Genomic DNA, 21,870 nt, shown 5'->3' on the forward strand with positions numbered 1-21,870 from the left:
CGATGAGATTCCTGTATGGAAGCTGGTGGTCCCTGAGGTTCATGTGTGCGATGTGTCCCACTCTGCTGAAGGACGACGTCACGTCCTGCCCCAAAGGCAGCACAGCCTCTAACACTTCCTCACTCTTCAGATTATCATATGTCAATCTCAGCTCATAATTCTGCAGCTCCTGGGGGACTTCAAAAGACCTCAATGCTTCTGATTCAGCCTCACTGAAAGAATCCGACGCAGAAACTCTGTGAGGGTCCAGCAGCACCAGTCTGAAGTCAGGACTCTCGTCTCGATCCTGGACCACTCTGGGTAACCCCGGTCGCTGGATTGTGGACTTTTTTAGGCTTTTCATCACTTTGTTAAGGAAACGCGTGGGGACGCGCAGAGCTGGCACTGTGATTGTTTGCGCAAATGCGTCTTTATCTAGACAAGTCATGCCGCGCACCTCAGGAGGCGCATGATACAGTTTAGCCTCCATTATCGGTGCGAAGTGAGCAGAAACCGTGAGATTTTGAGTTTGCATCGATGAAAAAACTTTCCTGAGAAGCCTGTGAAGACAAAGCAGGCACTATGACCTAAGACAGTAAAATGCATTAGCGTAGATTGTCATGCTATAACAATATAAACCATACAAATTCAAAGACGGCTTCTCACCTTAACATCCTTTAAACACGGGCATGCTTTCGCCTTAATGTCATTACTGCGCGACGATGCTCTCGCGTGATTGGTTGAAACATACAGAACGTGTGTTTGATTGGTCAATGTACATAATGACGTCAAGTATGCGACGGAAATAGTAAGCATATGACGGGGGTGACTTAAAAAACAAGCCCGTGGTTGCGCAGAAGACTTCCGTGAAGTTAATGGTCTGTCTTGCTGACGAAGAAAATGAGTATTTCTGGCAATGAAGACGAGGATTTTTGCAGCCAGCCTGAACGGGGAGAAGCAGGGGTGAATGAAACCACACCGTTGTTGTCAAATGTGAGTGTGTGCAACTTTTACTTTTTTATATTATTATATTTAATGATTGAAATTCCCCTATAAAAACAGCGCGGCACTTTTTTACTTCTAACCAGACCGACTATGTAGAATAAAAATAACGCTAATTTAAATTTATTAACCAAATACACAAATGGTTCAGCATTTTCTTACATCTTTCCCCACTTGCAGTGATTTCAATGTTGCTTATCATAAATAGCAGTATAATTAAACAACAACTAATGTTCAAAAATGAAGAAAAAAAAACGGTGTAAAGTATGGGGAAACGTAATGTTGACAGGACACTGGCAATTCTATTTTGACTGCTTATGTTATGTTGCCGGATTGGTCAAGTAACTTAGTTTACTGGTAAGTAGCAAATGCACTACTGATTGACTTTATTTTAAACGTGTTTGCAACCAGATAAATCCATAATTCATGATGCCTACTACTTCTAACCATCTGACTAAGAAAATACAACAACACTCTATGGTTCTCATTTTTGCCTGCATATCTGTCTTTAACAATAGCTAAACACTCTTTAATTGTTGCTGCAATTATATTTTTTGAGTGTTTGTTATCAAGTTTTAACAAACACTTGGTAAAACCATGGCTAACTTGATAAAAGTCAGCTATTTTTCCCTGGACTGAGCGTGCAGATGGTCGCGTGAGTACCAGTTATGTAATACAAGTAGTCAGTTGTTTTTCTGCCTAGGTCATCATTTGTATTCGGCATTGGATAGGGACATACGTTCTATGAATGCAAGAGTTTATTTGAACGATGCAAAATATTTTCATATACAGTTGTTCCTCCAATTCCAAAGCATTTGGTTTTATTTTGAACAATGAGGAAAAGGGAAAATATTTTACTGTAATTAAATAATTAGTTATTATCATAACAAATCAAACTTTATTATAAATCACTTTTGAGGCAACGGATTGCAACTCAAAGTGCTATATAAAAACATTCAATGTACAATAGAAAAACAAAATCCACTTCATTTTCCCTAACAAACAACCTGGGACGGCATATATCCAGACACACTCAGTGGTTCAAATTTGCATACACACACAATGATTAAAATAAAACAAATACAATAAATAACAAAACCAATACAATATAACAAATGTATATTACCTCAGAAAATAAATAAACTGAACGAACACACTCTACTAGCATCTTAAAACTATTTAAATAAAAAACCAACAAAACTCAAGAGCCCTTTCACCCTTTGCAGAGTCAACCAAAATCACATACTCTGACCATGGGGATTCTTGTTATTTTCTCAAAATATCACTTTAAGCGTACAATTCATCCAATGTTTTGGATGATGTCTGGTCTCATGGTTGCATATCTTGGTTCAGAGGTCAATCTGCGCTTGTTGTGACACTGACACCAGAGCGGCCACTCGTGCTCTTCAGGATATCCCATATTAGAAGGGGCAGTCAGTTTATCCAGAGCTCAGGCAGCTGGCGGCAGCCTACCGCTCAAATCCCGTCCTATCCGTTCCCATTTCCATTCCCCTAACACAGACGCAACCGTGTTGCTCTTTCACCGGTGTCATCTTCAGGCCTGAGCAGTTGTTGTCGCTGTCAATTAAAATGATTTAATTTCTTCCGTTTGGTGCATTGTGTGCAGCGGAGCAGGGCCAAAGGTGCTTCCTTTGCCTCTTCTGTGTTTAACTTAATGAATGCGATCATGGGAAGCGGGATCCTTGGACTAGCTTATGCCATGGCAAGCACCGGCATACTTGGATTTTGGTAAGCATACAGCTTGAAGACATAGTGCGAGACGATTTATTGAAGATAATCGAAAATCTGCACGTTTTATCTAGTATGTTGTTGACTCTCGTGTCGAGCCTGGCAGCTTATTCCATACATCTCCTCCTAAAGCTATGTGACCAGACAGGTGGGCATGACACTCTCATTTTACATAGTTGATAAGCGAATGGGTCTCACTGAAAGTAGCATTTTACTTTTACCCCATTTGCTAACAATAACTGTGTCATCATTTGTTATCTCTTGTAGGAATTAAGTCATACGAAGACCTGGGAGGCAGAGCATTACAAAAACCAGGGAAAGTAAGTACCGCATTTTGCTGGAGTGGATTCGTGACCTGCGTTTCCTTTCAGGAAATTATTACTTTTCCTGATTTTTATTGTAATTTTTGATCCACCCTCCTTTAAAGGGACACTGTATCATTTAGCACCTTCTGGTGGTAGGAAAAACGTAATAATTCAAAGAAAAACAACATTTATTTGAACAACAACAAAAAAAACATGAACTATCATATAAACTTGCACTTTTAAAAAATACTGATAGTTTCATGAATTTGTATTTATTTCTCATAACATGAGCTTCACCTAGAGCAAGGTCTGCAACCTAAAATGTTGAAAGAGCCTTATTGGACCTAAAAATTAGAAATAATTTTTAGAAGACATTGTATGGAGCAGAAAATAATTAAAATATTTACATAAGCCTTATAATTAATCCATGTTAGCTATATTAGCCTACTATCAAAATGACTAAGTTTAATGCAGCGTATCCTGTGGAGAAGGATGCACCACCTCACTACTCTTTTGTCGTATACCTCCTCAGGTTTAACCTTATTACAATATTAATGAATTTTCAGCATGTTTCATTTCTTTGATGAAATTCGCGAAATGCAACAACCTGTATTGGTCAAATAATAGACAGTGTCCCTTTTAAAGGCAGCATGCTAATTGTGTAAGGTTACAAAATAGATGAATTTCCCTTATGATGTGAAGTAGGCACGCTTGGAGAACTATAATAGTTGTAATTAATGTGGAACCGAGCTATTCTTTGAATATTAAAATGTTGAATATACATGCAACATAGCATTCAGACAGCCATATATATATATTATATATATATATATATATAAACAGAGTAGTGGAAGAAGTTATGCTATGTTTTTGCAAACACTTTTCATTTTCATTTTCTTTCCCTATTATTTCAACCCTTAAAGCTGACAACATAGATCAGCTTCAAACTTGGAACCACAGAACTCTTTGGCATACATGGTGTTTACAAGGCTACCTTGTTAGCATTCTGCCCTGGAACTATTTGTTTTTTATATTTAACGACTAACACTTATGAGGAGTAAATACTATTCGTTCTTGTCCACATCAGCATCATGATTGGACTGTGTTTACGCTAAAAACCTGCTGCTAACTAACTGTAACAATTCCTTAGGTTCTCGTTGGAATTGTAATTCTGATCCAAAATGTTGGAGGTAAGTCCGATTTTGTTTTTTATCAATATATATATGTTTAAATGCAGCATATACTAACTGGTACAGCCAACAACCTTTACACTATTGTCTTAGTGGGTCTGCTTCTCCAGGACAGGCATCTCTTGTAGTACAGATGAAAAAAATCTTACGCCTGTGACAAGAACTGTACTAAAACAACTACAATATGACCACTTGTACAATTGTGTGAAATTGGGAAAAACCCAACCTAAAAATGTGATAAAATTCAATTGTAATCAACACAGGACAGTATAAATTCAAGCAATTTATTTTAGTGACATTCTCTGAGCCATTTATACCACAGAATGAAACCTCTCAGTTTGCGTAAAATTCCAAAAAATACCTTTACCTAAACACATACAAATGTAAATTTGCAAGTAAGTGATTCTCCTCCACCTATAACATAATCACCCATAGATTCTATTAAATTGTATAAAAGCACCATCTTTTTTTAAATGACACAACTGAACTTACCACAGCAGTTTAATTTGTACCAGAATGTCACACAATGGCTTTAAAACCCTTCTTTTTTAAAAATGGACCTCCTCAACTCATGGATCATAGTTTCTTGACCAAAATGATAGTTTAGACTTTCGACCGAGCACAACAAATGCAAATAAATCGCAACAGTTTTCTCAAACAAAGCTCCCATTTGAATGCATTCAAATGTACTAGCATTATATAAACTGATTTAAAGATAAATTGTAGCTCTCGTTTTCCACAACAAACGGCATTACAGTAAAAAGAATATTACAAAATAATGCTTTGAAATTCTCTATTTAGTTGTTTAATTAAAGTTGGACTGGGATATACTGGTATTTTGCTAAAGTTGTTTCCACGTTTTTGAGACGGTCTTACATAAATAGTTTCTATCAATAGCATTAATGAGGACCTATGTTAAATCCTATTTGCAGTGTGTACAGTACATATGGTCAGAATATTTTTGTTGTTACAACACGAGGGTCAAAAATAATTGGCACTGGAGCCGCATGCGTCTCTTTGGCGCTCCCCATTGGTTCCCTGGCGTCTTTTAAAAAATGTGTGATAATGGAAAATGATATGGGGTCTGTCCGAGGATAAACATGACATAAACATTCTGACATTTTCTAATTAAAATAATTATATATGTATATATAAATATGTATATATATATATATATATATATACAGTGCATCCGGAAAGTATTCACAGCGCTTCACTTTTTCCACATTTTGTTATGTTACAGCCTCATTCCAAACTGTATTAATTTAATCTCTTATCTCAAAATTCTACACAAAATACTCCATTATGACAATGTGAAAACGGTTTTTGTTTTTTTTACTTTTTTTGAATTTATTAAAAATAGAAAACTATGAAATTACATTTACATAAGTATTCACAGCCTTTGCCATGAAGCTCAAAATTGAGCTCTGGTGCATCTTTTTTCCACTGATCATCCTTGAGATCTTTCTACAGCTTAATTGGAGTCCAACTGCAGTAAATTCAGTTGATTGGACATGATTTGGAAAGGCACACACCTGTCTATATAAGGTCCCACAGTTGAGTGTGCATGTCAGAGCACAAACACCAAGCATGAAGTCAAAAGAACTGTCTGTAGACCTGCGAGACAGGATTGTCTTGAGGCACAAATCTGGGGAAGGATACAGGAAAATTTCTGCTGCTTTGAAGGTCCCAATGAGCACAGTGGCCTCCATTATTCGTAAATGGAAAACATTTGGAACCACCAGGACTCTTCCTAGAGCTGGCCGGCCTTCTAAACTGAGCGATTGGGGAAGAAGGGCCTTAGTCAGGGAGGTGACCAAGAACCCGATGGTCACTCTGTCAGAGCTCCAGCGTTCCTCTGTGGAGAGAGGAGAGCCTTCCAGAAGGACAACCATCTCTGCAGCAATCCACCAATCAGGCCTGTGTGGTAGAGTGGCCAGACGAAAGCTACTCCTTAGTAAAAGGAACATGGAACCCCGTCTGGAATTTGCCAAAAAGCACCTGAATGACTCTCAGACTACGAGAAACTAAATTCTCTGGTCTGATGAGACAAAGATTGAACTCTTTGGTGTGAATGCCATGCGCCATGTTTGGAGGAAACCAGGCCCCGCTCATCATCAGGCCAATACCATCCCTACAGTGAAGCATGGTGGTGGCAGCACCATGCTGTGGGGATGTTTTTCAGCAGCAGGAACTGGCAGACTAGTCAGGATAGAGGGAAAAATGAATGCAGCAATATATAGAGATATCCTGGATGAAAACCTGCTCCAGAGCGCTCTTGACCTCAGGCTGGGGCGAAGGTTCATTTTCAGCAGGACAACGACCCAAAGCACACAGCCAAGATCTCAAAAGATTGGCTTCAGAACCACTCCGTGAATGTCCTGGAGTGGCTCAGCCAGAGTCCAGACTTGAATCCGATCGAACATCTCTGGAGAGATCTGAAAATGGCTGTGCACAAACGTCTCCCATCCAACCTGATTGAGCTTGAGACTTATTGCAAAGAAGAATGGGCAAAACTGCCTAAAGATAGGTGTGCTAAACTTGTGGGATCATATTCAAAAAGACTTGAGGCTGTATTTGCTGACAAAGGTGGATCAACAAAGTATTAAGCAAAGGCTGTGAATACTTATGTAAATGTGATTTCTTAGTTTTCTATTTTTAATAAATTCAAAAAAAGTAAAAAAAAAAAAAAAACTTTTTCACATTGTCATAATGGAGTATTTTGTGTAGAATTTTGAGATAAGAGATTAAATTAATACAGTTTGGAATGAGGCTGTAACATAACAAAATGTGGAAAAAGTGAAGCGCTGTGAATACTTTCCGGATGCACTGTGTATATATATATATACACAGTATGTGTTGCCTTCCTTATAAGGCTATAGACCTTGTAATTTTTGTGGCTCCCAACATATGGTTTATTTTATATATTTGTTCTAGTATGGGTCAAGAATTTCAATTGCCAACCTTTGTTATAACATGTTGGTACTTGATAAAGAAGCATTTTTTTCACAATTGTCAAAATAATTCTGGAGGTCGGGAGTGCCCCCTACTGAGAAAACACGCCCACTTTACCCTTTATTACCGCCGGGCTGTAAAAACTATTTTCCAGATCCTACAGATAACCTATGACCCCAATGGCTGCCGTCCTTTTTGGCCTCTCTCCCCAGAGCTTGAAACTTGACATGTGCTGTAATTGATCGCTCATGGTTAAAAAAAAAAGAGAAGAAAAAACACTCCCCCCCTGTAAGACCCTAATAGGACCCCTCCCCTTAGGACTCCGTCCCCGTGCTCTATGGGCCATAGTGATGGTGTCATGGCGGTCAGCAGCCCAGTGGATGATATGTCTGTGGTTTCCCCCGGCATGGGGTACCTTTAGGTGGTGGGGGGCCGCATCTGTCTGCACCCTAGCCCCCTTTTATAAGAGCACAATTAGCTTTGCTCTAAGTAAACATTCGTAGGCTCTGTCAAATGCTGATAGGCCAATTGACCTTAATTACTGGCCAGCCCACAAGCTCACGCACTCAAATGAAAGTGACTCTGTCTTATGTTTCACGCTGACTGTGCTTACTTTGATGACTGTGCTCACTTGCATGCTAAGAAACACTTTGTTCGCCCGTCATTTCAACGTGTTTTCTTACCACTTGACTAATATCCAATCCTTCTCTTTACTTAAGGACCTCTTTGCTAAGACAAGTAAGTACTGCTTGGCCTCATCAGGTATAGTGGCTTCGGGTGGTCACATGACATTTTAAGCGGACACCATGTCGGATTACAAGCGACAACAGAAGAAGACAAAAATACGAATCGATCTACGTAGTCTTCAAGTTTAGACAGGATTTTGAAGACAAGGTATGAGGAACAGTTGTGGATAAGGCCATTTACAGACAGACCCGCATTTTTAAAAAATAACAAGCCTTCATTAAATCCCATAAATGCCTCGAAGTAGAATAGAATGGAATACATCTTTGTCATTGTTACAAAATGGGTTGAACATATTGTGACAGCGAAATTGAACGTGGCACTCCAGTTTTACGTTTTACAGTAAGGATAAAAGAAAACAAAGAAGATAAACGAACAAAGAAGATAAAGGTTATAATTTACACAATATTTACACACGAAAGTGTGGGGATGTAGGATGTTACATACAGTTTTGGGACTGTATTAGTGCAATATGTGGTAGTGCAAAATTGGCAACATTGTGCAAAGTTAGCATAGGCATGAATACAATTTTCATTTGTATGAGATAGTGTGTTTGCAAGAGTTTCAGTTTTTTGTGCGGTGTGTGTTAAGGGTGGTGATGGCTCTGGTGAAGAAACTATCTCTGAGTCTGTTTGTTTTTGTTTTGTGCGACCTGTAGCGTCTGCCGGAAGGCAGCAAGTCAGAGGTGGTGGCCTGGGTGAGAAAAGTCCTTGATGATGTTTTCTGCTATGCTGAGGTAGCGAGAGCAGGCAATGTCCTCCAGACTGGGTAGAGAAGTATATAAGTAATTTGTTATGTAGGATTGATTTTGCCATGTGTTTAAAAAAATGTACAAAAAATATATACAAAATAATGCTATAATAATGAATGAATAGATACATTAATGACATAATACCTCAATATATGACAAAGACCATTTTTTTTCATATTAATGCATTTTGTCATTGTTTTTGTCACTTACTTATTTTGGTATTTATTTTGTCACAACAAAATGTTTTCCAAATTACGAGGTGGCTCAGTTGCCTCGGCTATTGGTTGATGAGTGATGAAGCAAGGCATTGCAGTTGGTCGATGCACCGGTCGATCAACCAATACTGTAGGTGGTCAGCTCAGCCAGTTTGACTCGCCCTTTCATTTAATAACATTTTGTTGTGACAAAATACTCAAAATAAATACAGAAATAAATAAATGACAGAATTAAAAAATAAATATGAATAAATTACATGTGTTTATATGTTTTTAATTATTGTGTGATCTATTTATGTGTTTGCACATATTTGTAGGTATTTATTCATAAATTTCAATATATTGCAGGATTGATCCTTCATAGTTAGTGGCTGGGTGAGAGCAGTAATGTAAATGAGATCAACCTTCATGATTTAGTTCTTGGACAGGTAGTTAGTTTACTTATTCACAAAATGCAGGTCAATGTAGTGAAAAACCTTTAACTCTTGTCTGAGCTCGTATAGTACACAGATCGATTTGTATTTGCATCTTTTTCCATTGTTGCCTGTAATCCAATATGGTGGTCGCCTCAAAGTCATGTGACTCGGGAGCTTCTACTGTCGTGCATCTGCTGCCCTGTTGTGTCATTGCATGATTTGCTGTTGTGGTCAGATTTTTTTTCTTTTTGTGTCTGCCAATTATATTTATCGCTCGCGATTTGAAAGAGTTGCGATGTCTACAATCCACCAAGTGGTGTTCTTCTCCTTTCGATTGGCTAAAAAATCTCTTATGACGTGCCGCTTGCAGAATCCCCAAAACGAGGCCCGTTTACCGGCAGCTTTAAGTGCTTATCAAGGCGTTTCCTTCTTCTCCTTGAGAGTCTGTGTGGGCCGCGATGTTATTGGAAGAAAGTCTCCTTTCTAAACATGCACAGAATCCTGAGGATTACGGCCCTGGTTTATTTAACGCCGAGAGCAAAAACCCAACCCTGGGGGCAATGCCACATCCTCCCTAACCCTGTCTGCAACATGTAATCCCTTAACATCATCTTCCTCTATCTGTGGGCGCACGCTGCATCTGAAGCTCATTTGGTCCTACAAACACGCTTTTGTTGTTCCGTAACTCTTGTCCTTGCGGCGGACCACCCGAAGCAATGACCTTTGAGCCCCCGCCCAGAAAGACACGGGAGCCCTTTGCAGGGCCGGTAATGTCCTGTTTCCGAGCGAGGCAGAGAAAGTGGAGAAGTAGCAGGATTACCGTCATCTGCGATTATTGTTTGCATTCCTCCCACTGGCCTTTCCCCGAAAATCTGCGCCACGTCTGCTCCTCTGCGCTCGGGGCTTTGCTATTGAGCCTCCTTGAGCTGTCTGCTCCACCCATCTGCATTAACTCAACCCCGGACATCCATCACCTCACACATACAGACTAAAAACGCTAATGCAATAGGGCTGCAACGTTTAGTCAACTTTGTCGACAAAAATGGCTAATACACACAGTCGACAATAAATGTAATTGTCGACTATTGTTGCCAAACACGTTTTTCCCAAAAGAGAGAGGCATCTCTTCATGAATATAATGTGAGATTCGCCCATGAGCAATAGCGTCTTTGTATTGAGCATTAGCATAGACATACAGAAAATGGCTGGGTTAACATCAACTATGCATACCAAAACTTCTAAAGTTTCGTAGACTTAGCCTTGATATGGCAAAAAAAAGACCACTTGCAAAGTTTGCAAAACAGACCTTGTGTTTCATGGCGGTAGCTCGGTGACACATGAACATTTGGATAGCACGTCGGACAGTTTACCGAAACTGAGTCTGACTCGCCTCGATAATATTCAAGTAATGTTCAGGGAGATACAGTTTTGACTGCACATTTTATACGTGCATATTTGGCTATGAAAGAGAGCTTGAGTGTTATGCCAAACTGTGCCTGACAAAAGTATTTGAAATTGAATGCATGCAGTCCAAAGAAAAAGTATAAGTTGTTAAAATAGTATGATTTCAAACTGTTTGAAATCGTTAAGTAATTATTTTACAGACTTTGCAGTTGACTACTGAATCTACTTCACAATATGCATGTAATTCGTTTTATTTTCTATTCCACTGCTGATAATGAGCCCGTTCTTGGTTTACAGATTTTCATTAATTATTTTTTTTGCCTGTCCTTAGAAAATACACAGCTTTATTAATTTATTCATGCCTCTACTGACCGACCACTGTGTCTAATTAATTATCTAATTAATTTCTATTTATTTTTGTACAAATCCGGAGTATGTTAAATAAAACGTGTATTTTTCATCGTACCAATTTTTCCCGTGTTATCATTTGCCATATAACTAAATGAACTTCGTTCTAAATTTAAGAAATAAAAAAAGTAATTATCCGATTATTCAACTTATCATTAAAATAGTCGGCGACGAGTTGACTATTAGTCGTTAGTTGCAGCCCTATGATGCAATTACCTGACATTTGTGGCTTTGTTGCTCGGTCTGCTTGTTTTTAACATCTTGTGCAAACATCCTCAATGAACCCTACCTCTGCTCTGTTGCAGCCATGTCGTCCTATTTGTTCATTTTGAAGTTGGAGCTACCGGCCGCTATAACCAGCTTACTGAGTCCAGAGCAGTCAGGGTGGGTGCGTTTCTGATTTTAACTCACACATGAGGGCGGGGCTTGTGGGCTTGTTCGGTTTGATTGAAATTGTTTAAATTAAAGCGCTATAATGCATCATCTAGCCCCTCCTAGTGGTAAAAAGAACCTTTTGATTAATTAAAAAAACAACAATAATTAGCAGGATTTCCCCCCACTAATAATACACAATGTCCCTTTAAATGTCAACATGTAAGCAAAAATAATAATCATAATTCTAAACAGTTTCAGTTGCCAGTTGTTGTTTTCAACAAAAATCAAAATTACATTTTTTGTCCCAGTGTCAAAATGATCAAAAAGTAATAGTTTTCTTATCTTACAATAAAGTTATTTATCTTTTAACTGGTAAAACGTACACATTTTTGCTCCTTGATAGTAAAATAAATTAATTAATTATTTTTCTCTAGGGAAAACAATAAATAAACACGCATAAATATGGCATAACGTTTATTTTGCAGCATGTAACCAAAAAAAAAGGAAAACATATGCTGGGGAAAAAAACAATACCGTATTTTCCGCACTATAAGGCGCACCTAAAAGCCTTTATTTTTTTCAAAAGCTGACCATGCGCCTTATAATACAGTGCGCCTTATTTATGGATCAACATTAAGTTTTCCAACTAACTTGCAGCCGCCGACTAGATTTTCCCCCGAACGGCAACTAGTACGCGGTGGATGCTGGGATTTATTTACCGGCGTTTCATTGGCTAACCAATGTGTCAATCATCATTTGAATCGATCTTTATTGGCTAAAGTTATTCGGAGGTCAAGAGGCGGATCCTTTTTATCATTTACAGACTGCCATTGGCTCAAACGGCAAACAAAGCCTGCAATTGGCCGAAAAAGACGTGTCAATCATCATTTGAATCGATCTTTATTGGCTAAAGTTATTCGGAGGTCAAGAGGCGGATCCTTTTTATTATTTACAGACTGCCATTGGCTCAAACAACAAACAAAGCCTGCAATTGGCCGAAAAAGACGTGTCAATCATCAGTTGAATCGATCACTATTGGCTAAAGTTATTCGGAGGTCAAGAGGCGGATCCTTTTTATAATTTACAGGCTGCCATTGGCTTAAACAGCGAAACAAAGCCTGCAATTGGCCGAAAATACGTATGCGTATAGCATGTGGCTGACGGCATAGAGAAAGCATTTTTTTCTATTCTGTATTTGTAAATATTGTATTCTCCTGGATTTACTACCCTCACGGATATAAGAGGACATTGCCTGCGCATTATTATGAACACAACGACTTCGGTGAGCTACTCCGGCTTTCTATATTATCCCTGTATCTTGTTTCAGACTGAACTCGATGTTTCTGTGATAAGCGGTGCAGATAATGGATGGAATGGACTGTCTATTTTTAAATTCAACTCAATTCCAAGTGTTTATTGTCATATGCACAGTAAAGTTGTGAGCGAAAAAGAAAATAGATACGAAGGAATGGTTATCATTTATTGAATCCCAAGACTTTAACCTTCCGAATGATGGAACGATGCATTTGAGTGACATCTTACGGACACCGCATCCGCACGTGTTCTCGACACGTATTTGCGTCTTTGCAAGCTTTGGGAATGTTAAGGGGGTAATAAGTTGGACTGAACTATCTGACTGTTTTGTCCACGTTCCCATTGTAGCGCCTTATAATCCGGTGCGTCTTATGTATGTCAAAAATAGGACCAAAAACTATTTTTTCGGGTTGCGCCCTATAACCCGGTGCGCCTTATAGTGCGGAAAATACGGTACTTTCTGCGTTAACACACCAACCAAAAAAATGGTATACCAGATTGGCAGAAACCTTTTAAAGGTGTTATTAACCTTGTTCTTAACACCTTTTACCTATAAATCAAGATTTAAAATAAGTACCGGTACGTTTTGCCTGATATGGAAGCTAAGTAGATCATTTGGCTTTAATTCTAGTATTCCTAAATAAGAAATATCACCTGCACATCTGACAATTTTGAGATTTTAAAGGGACATTGTGTACTACTTAGCACCACCTAGTGGTAAATAAGCATATTTTTATTTGAATAATAAGTAAAAATACATGAACTATCTTACTAATGTGTTTTTTAATACTCCTAGATCAAAAAAATAGTATTTGTTTTACATAACATAAAGCATACCTAGGTAGAGGACATGATTGTCTGCTATCTTGCTGCTAAGGGAACCTCCCAAAACAAAAAACTTTGCCACTTGGGCAACAGAATAAGACAAATTGTGTGGTATGGTTACTTTGAGCCCCTGCAATTTCTATTCTTACTTGCCCGATTTTTGTTGCTCTACTCCAGGGGTCAGCAACCTTTTTGGTGTGGAGTGCCACTTTCAAATTTCCTTGTAAATCAGTGTGCCAGTGTGTTTTTTTCAGTGTGTTTTATATCCAACAGAGCTGTAATTTTACAACAGTCCAAATAGACAACATGGATTTACATTGAAATCGTATAACTCACCAATTTATCTTCCATTCCACTATTCTTGTTCATCAATCAACTAAAAATAGAATGTGAAAAACAAGTGGAAAGGCCTGTAGACATCCATGACTTCAACTTTTTACCGCAAGAATTAACCATAATCAACCATTCTTCATTAACAATGAACTACAATCAAAAACAAGTGCTATTGACAGCTACCATACCATTCATAAATGATATCTTGTTGCAGAAAATATCAACTTGAAATAACAGCAAAGCAGAGGGCATGCACCTATGCACACTTCTTAAAAATATTTTCCATCAGTAAATGGTTTTCTGTACTTTGCTATGCATTGAGCAATGTGATAACTTGCTTCAGTGGTGGTGTTTTTAGCGGTGACAAAGGTTTTCAGGGTCTGTGTTAATTGGCCATACCTGAACACTGCGCGTTTTAATGTCTCCGCCTTGTCAGACTCATCCTTCAATTCATTTTCAATTACGTCTCGTAACGACGTTTAACACTTGCTGTGAGAGGTACAATGCTCTCGAGGCATAATGCACAAACAGCACGGTCATTTTTTTTTGCACAAAGCCCCATTCGTCTGTCCACGCTGGCTGGAAAGAATGTTGGGAGGAGGGGCGCTACCGTAAAAACCCTAAATAACACGGCGCGCAACTGAAAATGTCTAAATTTCAGGTAAAAATGCGGATTTTTAAAAAATAATCATTATTTTGCTGTATGCTCGCGTGCCACTGATTAGCCAGCAGTAGCACGTGTGTCACAGGTTGCCGACTCCTGCTCCACATGGTACAAGGACATCTAGTGGTCAAACATTACATGTCCCTTTAAATCTTTAACATGGGTTACCATTTTGAGTCAAATTAAAAGTCAGTGATGTCAGCATCATTTTCCACTCACAAATGGGTAATTAAGTGTACACTTCCTGTTCTTTAGTTGGAAAAGTCACAGTTCCCAGCATCCTTGAATGTATCCTTACCTACTGTACAAGCGTCAACAGTAATGATGTCTCCAGTGTGGCGTTTTCATTTAGTTTGCTTTGGAAAAGCTAGCAGGCAGCAAAAACTACGTATGAATAAATACAATTTGTGAAGCAAGCCTAACAGTTATCAGTGCAGTTGTGCTTTATGATATAGCGAGTGAGTGAAAAGTGATGTTGTCGAGGACAATCTACTTTACCACTATATTGTCAGTTCTCAGTCTTCTCTCACACATGCAGGCGTCTGGGCTGCTATCACTCGCTCAGTTTTCGATTGTCACTCCTGGCAGCTGTTTTCTGTTAGCGCTCTGCTTTCACCCTCAAATCTCTCGCAGATGTTGCCCACAATCAGACTGATACAAGGGTATATCAGTTTTGCCATTGTAATTACGTTCCGCTGCAAACGGGAAACAACCTTGTTGTTAATGAGCGGTTTGGAGAAGCGAGCGAAGGCATACTTCATGTTTTGTATTACTGGGTTTCTATTTTAAAAAAAAACACAAAAAATAAACATTTTGGTTAATTAGCCCATATATTGTGAATCAGCCGGAGCTGAAATATGCTTAGTTGTGGAGAGATTGTTGTGTTATGCTGAGCAGATTTGCACTGTTATTGAAACATTTTATTAAGACTGAGTCCAAGGCTCCTTCCTCCGCTCAAGGCTGTCCTGCATTGCAGGCTAGCGTGAAATCGTCCACATTTCACGGGTGTTGAAGGTATCATTCCCCTCTGTAATCAGCCTGGAGCCATATGGAAAGTTCCTCACAAACATATTTAGACTAGGGGTGTCAAAGTCAGACGGATGGAAGGGCCAGATAAAAAAATAAGCTACAAGCCATGGGCCGGACTGATCGAAATCATGAACAGTTTTAAAATGATGCATATCATCTAATGAACGTAATTGAATATACTACAAAGCTAACAATTATAATCCATAATGATCAAATAAATGAAGCAGTATATTTGTATGCTTCTGATTGTAATCTTTCATTTTCAACAAGCACAAAAGAGAAATTTCTTAAATTCCAATTTCATGAACATTAAATGAGCTAAAACACTTCAAAAAAAAAATATATATATAACTTTTTTATCAGTCACTGTACTCTAATAAAATAAGATGCAAGGATAAGTAACATGCTGCAAAATAGATACAAAACTCCTGGTGTATGATATAATGATGAGACCAGATGTTGTCTGCATTTTTTTTTTTTTAATTTCAGTATCCTTAGGTCGTTTTTAAAGCTTGAATTTTTTAGAATGTGTCTTAAACCCCCAAACAAATGTTTTTGTGTGTTTGGTTCCTTCCTTTCACTGAAAAACATTTATTTTCGGTTCTGTGGTCAGACAAGACCCACTTTACTATCCGAAATTTACTAGAAGTGAAACAACTAACCCATTGATTGACAATTTATACATTGTCAAATAACTCAACTGTATTTTTAAAAGCAATTAGTCGTTATATATAATTTTTGGAATGAAAGTTAAAAATAATCAGCTTCCCAACTAACTTTTTTGTTGTGTTGGGAAAAAAAAATACAAATCACTGATGTCGAAACAGAAACTTATAAGACACAGTTTTTGTATCTGAAATGTACAGTTTTGGTAATACCACACATGCAGGTTTTATTAACTTTTGAACCAATCTAAAGGCTAATAATGCAAAGTTAATATTTGAGCCAGTAATGGTTTTATAGTGTCATTAAAAGTGTACATTTTGCAGGATGGGTTCGGTTTTAGCATTATGTTTCGACTTGGGAAAATAACAGTCAACATTCTTTTATATTTTCTGACACAGCCCAAATGAATACCTAAGTTAGTATCAAATTAAATGTAAATTAAACTGTATTGTGTGGGGCAACAGAAAACAAGTGCTGCAAAGCACAAGGAAGAATACAGACTACGGATACTTGAAGTGACCAATCGCGCCATTTTCTCTTTTTTTTTTGCATTGCCTTTCGTGAGGTTTGTTTTTGGGGGGGACAATGATTTCTAGATCTATGAGTATTTCAAATTTATATTGTAGTTCAAATATATTTTTCTTTGTTTAAAAATCAATACTTTATATTTTGATGAATTACATTTTATTTACTATTAGGCGCTATATAATACACATTGTCCCGTTTAAGTTTTTTACATCTTCAGTTTCAGGGTTTGAATTAAAAACACTTTTATTTTATTTCTCATCTCATTAGCCGTACCGCTTTAATTAATCAATTAATTGACAGATTATTGCATACATTAATCTGTTGCAGCCATATCTGAAGCCTTCTTGGTACTAAAAAAACTTGGATATCGGTATCTCTGGTAGGCCATGTTCCTCACTTTGAAGCAGGCTTTGGAACCCTGGTCTAGTTTCTGTGTTTCCCTCATTCAAACCGCCTAATTTCGTGAACAACATTGTTATACACTAGCAACAAGCTCTATTAGTAGAGAGAAGAACTATTGCCGCACCACTTCATAACAACATTTAAACGGTGAGACGGTTTCAACCTGCAGATACAGGGAAAAATGTTACAATTACGAGGATCGACACCTCCTTAGGCACAGGCCCGCCTCAATCACCATTCGACAGCCCCACCTTTTTGTCTCAAGAAGGAAAATATTATTCCCACACTCTCTGTAAAAAGCAAGCGATGCATTGTGCGATCTGAGCCGACGGGTCTGACCCATCGTTCAAATGTGAATTACATAATTGTTATGGTTTGTGAGAGCTAAAGCCTTTAATGGCTACCACATGAGAGCTCTGTCGCTCTGTGTTTGAGCGTTAAATGGAGACAAATTTCCACAAGCGTCCTATTTTGAAGGTATTTGGGAAAAAAAGAACTTGCCGTCCCTGGCATTTAGTAACTCGGTTTATTTCTGTTACAGCTCTCGTTCAAGCTTTTGGGGTTTCACTTACTTTGCATGTTTGCATGTCAAGGGCTTTTTAAATGTGTGCTCTGGTAACAGACAATCCCTCATTTGGTGACTTTGCTTTGTCTTCTATATTTTTCAGACAAGCCTGGTATGAAGATGGCCGACTGCTGCTTGTTCTCGTTGCACTCTGTGTGGTTCTTCCCCTCGCAATATTACCCAAAATTGGTAAGGAATCAAGTAGGGATTAACATGTTGAGATACCAGTTATCATCATTACTGCAGATACTAGCCTTTTTTTGAAAAATATTAATAAGTAAAATATTATTTTCATAGTGGTCATGACCAGCATCTATGGCGGTTTCGAAATCAGAAACTGAACTTCTCAGAAAATAGAATTTTACATTATTAATAATTTTATGCAATAGGAAGGAAAAATACGTTGAAAAAAAACATTCAATTTTGTAAAAACAAGAATGGTTGAACAAGGAAATAAATATTTTGATATATACAGTATATATGAAAATATAGAGTGGATTCTATACTATTCTATAGTTTGCAACCACACGATGAAATACAATTGCAAGAATGCAACTCAATCTCACTTTTTAAGCATATGATGTATGGCATACTTTGGTACCTCTTTTAAAGTCATGGGGTTTTTGTTCAGATTTTATTTTTTTTCGGGAGAAAGGGAATTCTATCTATTAGTGCAGTTGTGTCCGACCATTCTCAATGACCCACAGAATATTCTATATTTTTTTAAACGTTTTTGCATAAACAGAAAACAATATAGCTTTTTATAGGATTGGTTAAGAACTTTATGAATTAGAAATCTCTTCATAAATATTTTTTTGAAATGTATATTTCTTGTATAATTGAATTATAATATCATCAGAGCTGTTCTAAATAAGAAAAAAGACATATCTCCATGCTAATCATTCAGAAATAAAGATATTCCTTTTTAAAAAATAGCAGTATTCCATCCATCCATCCATTATCTGCACCGCTTATCCTCAGTAGGGTCGCGGGGGTCCTGGAGCCCATCCCAGCTATCTTCAGGCAGTGGGCAGGGGACACCCTGAACTGGTTGCCAGCCGGTCGCAGGGCACACAGAGGCAGACAACCATTCACTCGCTTATTCACACCTAAGGGAAATCTGGACCGGCCAATTAACCTGACATGCATGTTTTGGGAATGTGGGAGGAAACAGGAGTGCCCGGAGGAAACCCACACAAGCATGGGGAGAACATGCAAACTTCACACAGGGAGGTTCGATCTCATGACGTCAGAACTGTGCCGTACACGTGCTAACCACTGAGTCGGAATTCACATCTCTGCAGTATTATTTTGTATAATTTAACAATTTCTATATAACATTTTAGTCGAATGTATCTTTCTTTAAAAATGTAATCCAACCCCATTTAAGCTAATTTGGTTTCTGTTTAGACAGAAATGTCAAACGCAGGAAAAACATGGATATTGGTGGAGAGTAGGGCTAAATGAATGTAAATAAAAAATGGCACTTGTCCCTTGTGTCTTTGAAGTGTGAAAGTAGCCTTTCAGAAGAAAAGACACTTCTGTACAAGTGCTGTTGCTGTCTCGTATCATCGATTACTAAACAGTTAAGGATTGTTATTAGTTTGGAAAAGAAAGATGAAGGTGATGTTTTCTCCTTTCAGGCTTCCTGGGATACACCAGCAGCCTCGCTTTCTTTTTCATGCTCTACTTCGCCATTGTGGTGAGTATCCCCCTCATTTTTTCCTTTTTGTTTGTATTTTGTTTCTAAACATTTGCAAAATCTCCACGTCAGGTGGTGGTGAAGAAATGGTCCATCCCCTGCCCATTGCCGCACAACACCACGTTGGCGAGTACAAACCAGGTAAGGACTTAAGTAATGTTGAGGAATGGCTTTTTTCCTCTGTGTGTTAGTTGGTGCCGGTTACCGGGAGGGCAGGTTTTCAAAGTAGAGGCTGAAAACAGATGAGCAGTTCCTTATTTACAGAATATATTCTGGCCATAAATGAGGTAGCAGACAACGGCTGTAGCAATTCACATGTACGAAAACTGATCATTCTTATACAAAAAGAGAATTCCATAAGCTGAATGAAAACCCTTTACACGCTTAACATGCAGTTGAATAGAGCACTATTGTACGAATGACCGCTTTGTCATCTTTGATGAAATTTGACTCAATCCGCTTAACCCCTAATCAATTTTATTTTGTTAAAACAGACCAAAGATGATCTTTTCAGGAGACATCTCCCCATGAACAAAAATCTACTCTCTGTCTTCATTGTGTATTCCACTTAAGAAGGAAATTGATAATGTAAAACAAGAACAAGACACAACTGAAGTAGAATAGTTATGACTAAATAAATGAAGAAATTATAGAATCATAACTAAATATGGGTGGTGAAACGCATAAGATCGCAATGTTGTGTGAAAGTGCTGGTCTCGACTAGAGATGGGTGGGGTCTTTTCTTGATAAGGACCAGAGAGGACTGTTTGGAGTGACTGCTACCTTAGGGGAAGGAAGTTCAGGTGACCCCTTCCTCCTCGCCCCCTCAGCCTGGAAGTGACCTCTAACCTCTTTTATGATACGAACCATACTAGAACTCCAGACTTGGCTCGTGACTTGTTTTCTTTGGAAATTCCGAGCTTCCCCGGCAGTGCTTGTACATTGGACATGAAAGTCCCACAGGAAATCATTTCAAATGTTTTTATTTCATATTCAAAGTGTCGCAGCCATTAAACTTTTTGTTGTGTGTGTGCATTTTCACACATTTTAAATGACATTCTAGTGGAGATGAGTTCCGATACCAGGCATCAGTATTATTGCCGATATTAGTGCAATTCAAGGCAGCACAGTGGTATTCTGTTCTGTAGTTTTCTATGCCATTTTACAGAGAACTGTCTAACATTCTTTTACTTCTGCCTATGTTTGTGCAGGTATCGAATTCCTCCAACATGGAATGCACGCCCAAACTTTTCATTGTCTCCAGTAAGGTACGTATTTATAATCAGACTCCTCAGAGTTGTTATGTCACGTCTTTCGGAATGTCACCATTCAAAATAGCCACTAAAGTGTTTACCAATGCACCGAAAGAAAAGGCGAATTGGTGAATGCGGTAGGAGCTACCCACCAAAAGATAGTCGGTTGTGATTGGTAAAAATGCATTTTTTCAGGCACTCTTTGCTGTTGACTTTGAATTTGTCGTGTATGAAAAAGGTCAAAATTGTCAGTTTTGTATTTTGTCTTCCTTTGTAGGTTTATAAATATTTTAATTTGTTTCCTGTGTTTTTCAGTGTTACTGTTTCAGTGTGAATTTTGCTTTATTTTCCCCCTTTTTAAGTAATTCATAGTACCGTATTTTCCGCGTATTTTTACTTTGGTCCTATATTTGACATACATAAGACACACCGGAATATAAGGCGCTACAATGGGAACGTCGACAAAACAGTCAGATAGTTCAGTCAAACTTATTACCCCCTTAACATTCCGAAAGCTTGCAAAGAAGCAAATACGTGTCGAGAACACGTGCGGATGCGGTGTCCGTACGATGTCACTCAAATGCATCGTTCAAAATATAATTCGGAAGGTTAAGTTCTTGGGATTCAGGAAATGCCAACCATTCCTTAGTTTCTATTTTCTTTTTCGCTCGCAACTTTACTGTGCATATGACAATAAACACTTGGAATTGAGTTTAATTTAAAAATAGACACTCCATTCCATCCATTATCTGCACTGCTTATCACAGAAACATCGAGTTCAGTCTGAAACAAGATACAAGGGAAATATATAGCCGGAGTAGCTCACTGAAGTTGTTGTGTTCAATAATAATGTGCAGCCGTGGTCCTCTTATATCCATGAGTGTAGTAAATCCAGGAGAGTAAAATATTTACAAATGCAGAATAGTAAAAAATGCTTCCTCTATGCCGTCAACCCCACGTGCTATTCACATTCATCTTTTTCGGCCAATTGCAGGCTTTGTTTTGCCGCTTAAGCCTATGCCAGCCTGTAAATGATAAAAAGGATCCGCCCCTTTACCTCCGAATAACTTTAGCCAATAGTGATCGATTCAAATGA

General features: G+C 38.2%; 2 protein-coding genes across 6 annotated transcripts in view; one reads left to right on the forward strand and one right to left on the reverse strand.

Annotated features, from left to right (window-relative positions):
- The window catches only part of trmt5 (tRNA methyltransferase 5), a 48,654-nt gene that overhangs the window by 6,133 nt on the left and 20,651 nt on the right, over window positions 1-21,870 (reverse strand). The window contains exons 2-3 of one of the 4 annotated variants that reach the window (XM_088354471.1): window positions 646-922; window positions 1-539 (exon numbers count right to left, since the gene is read on the reverse strand). In XM_088354471.1, the coding sequence (XP_088210597.1) occupies window positions 1-539; window positions 646-653 (547 nt within the window). In that variant the 5' untranslated portion in view covers window positions 654-922. Of the gene's footprint in view, window positions 567-645; window positions 955-21,870 lie in introns of those variants that run through there. The other 3 variants (XM_088354473.1, XM_088354472.1, XM_088354474.1) reach the window with 3 other exon arrangements.
- slc38a6 (solute carrier family 38 member 6) overlaps window positions 125-21,870 on the forward strand; it is a 27,905-nt gene continuing 6,159 nt past the window's right edge. Inside the window, exons 1-10 of one of the 2 annotated variants that reach the window (XM_088354469.1) lie at window positions 125-972; window positions 2,609-2,730; window positions 2,805-2,878; window positions 2,998-3,050; window positions 4,186-4,225; window positions 11,424-11,502; window positions 17,923-18,008; window positions 19,463-19,521; window positions 19,594-19,662; window positions 20,733-20,789. In XM_088354469.1, the coding sequence (XP_088210595.1) occupies window positions 880-972; window positions 2,609-2,730; window positions 2,805-2,878; window positions 2,998-3,050; window positions 4,186-4,225; window positions 11,424-11,502; window positions 17,923-18,008; window positions 19,463-19,521; window positions 19,594-19,662; window positions 20,733-20,789 (732 nt within the window). In that variant the 5' untranslated portion in view covers window positions 125-879. The remainder of the gene's footprint in view (window positions 973-2,608; window positions 2,731-2,804; window positions 2,879-2,997; window positions 3,051-4,185; window positions 4,226-11,423; window positions 11,503-17,922; window positions 18,009-19,462; window positions 19,522-19,593; window positions 19,663-20,732; window positions 20,790-21,870) is intronic. The other variant, XM_088354470.1, reaches the window with a different exon arrangement.

Source organism: Urocampus carinirostris, chromosome 15 (genome assembly GCF_059441175.1).
Source record: "Urocampus carinirostris isolate Australia breed hairy pipefish chromosome 15, RoL_Ucar_1.0, whole genome shotgun sequence".
NCBI classification, from domain to species: Eukaryota; Metazoa; Chordata; class Actinopteri; order Syngnathiformes; family Syngnathidae; genus Urocampus; species Urocampus carinirostris.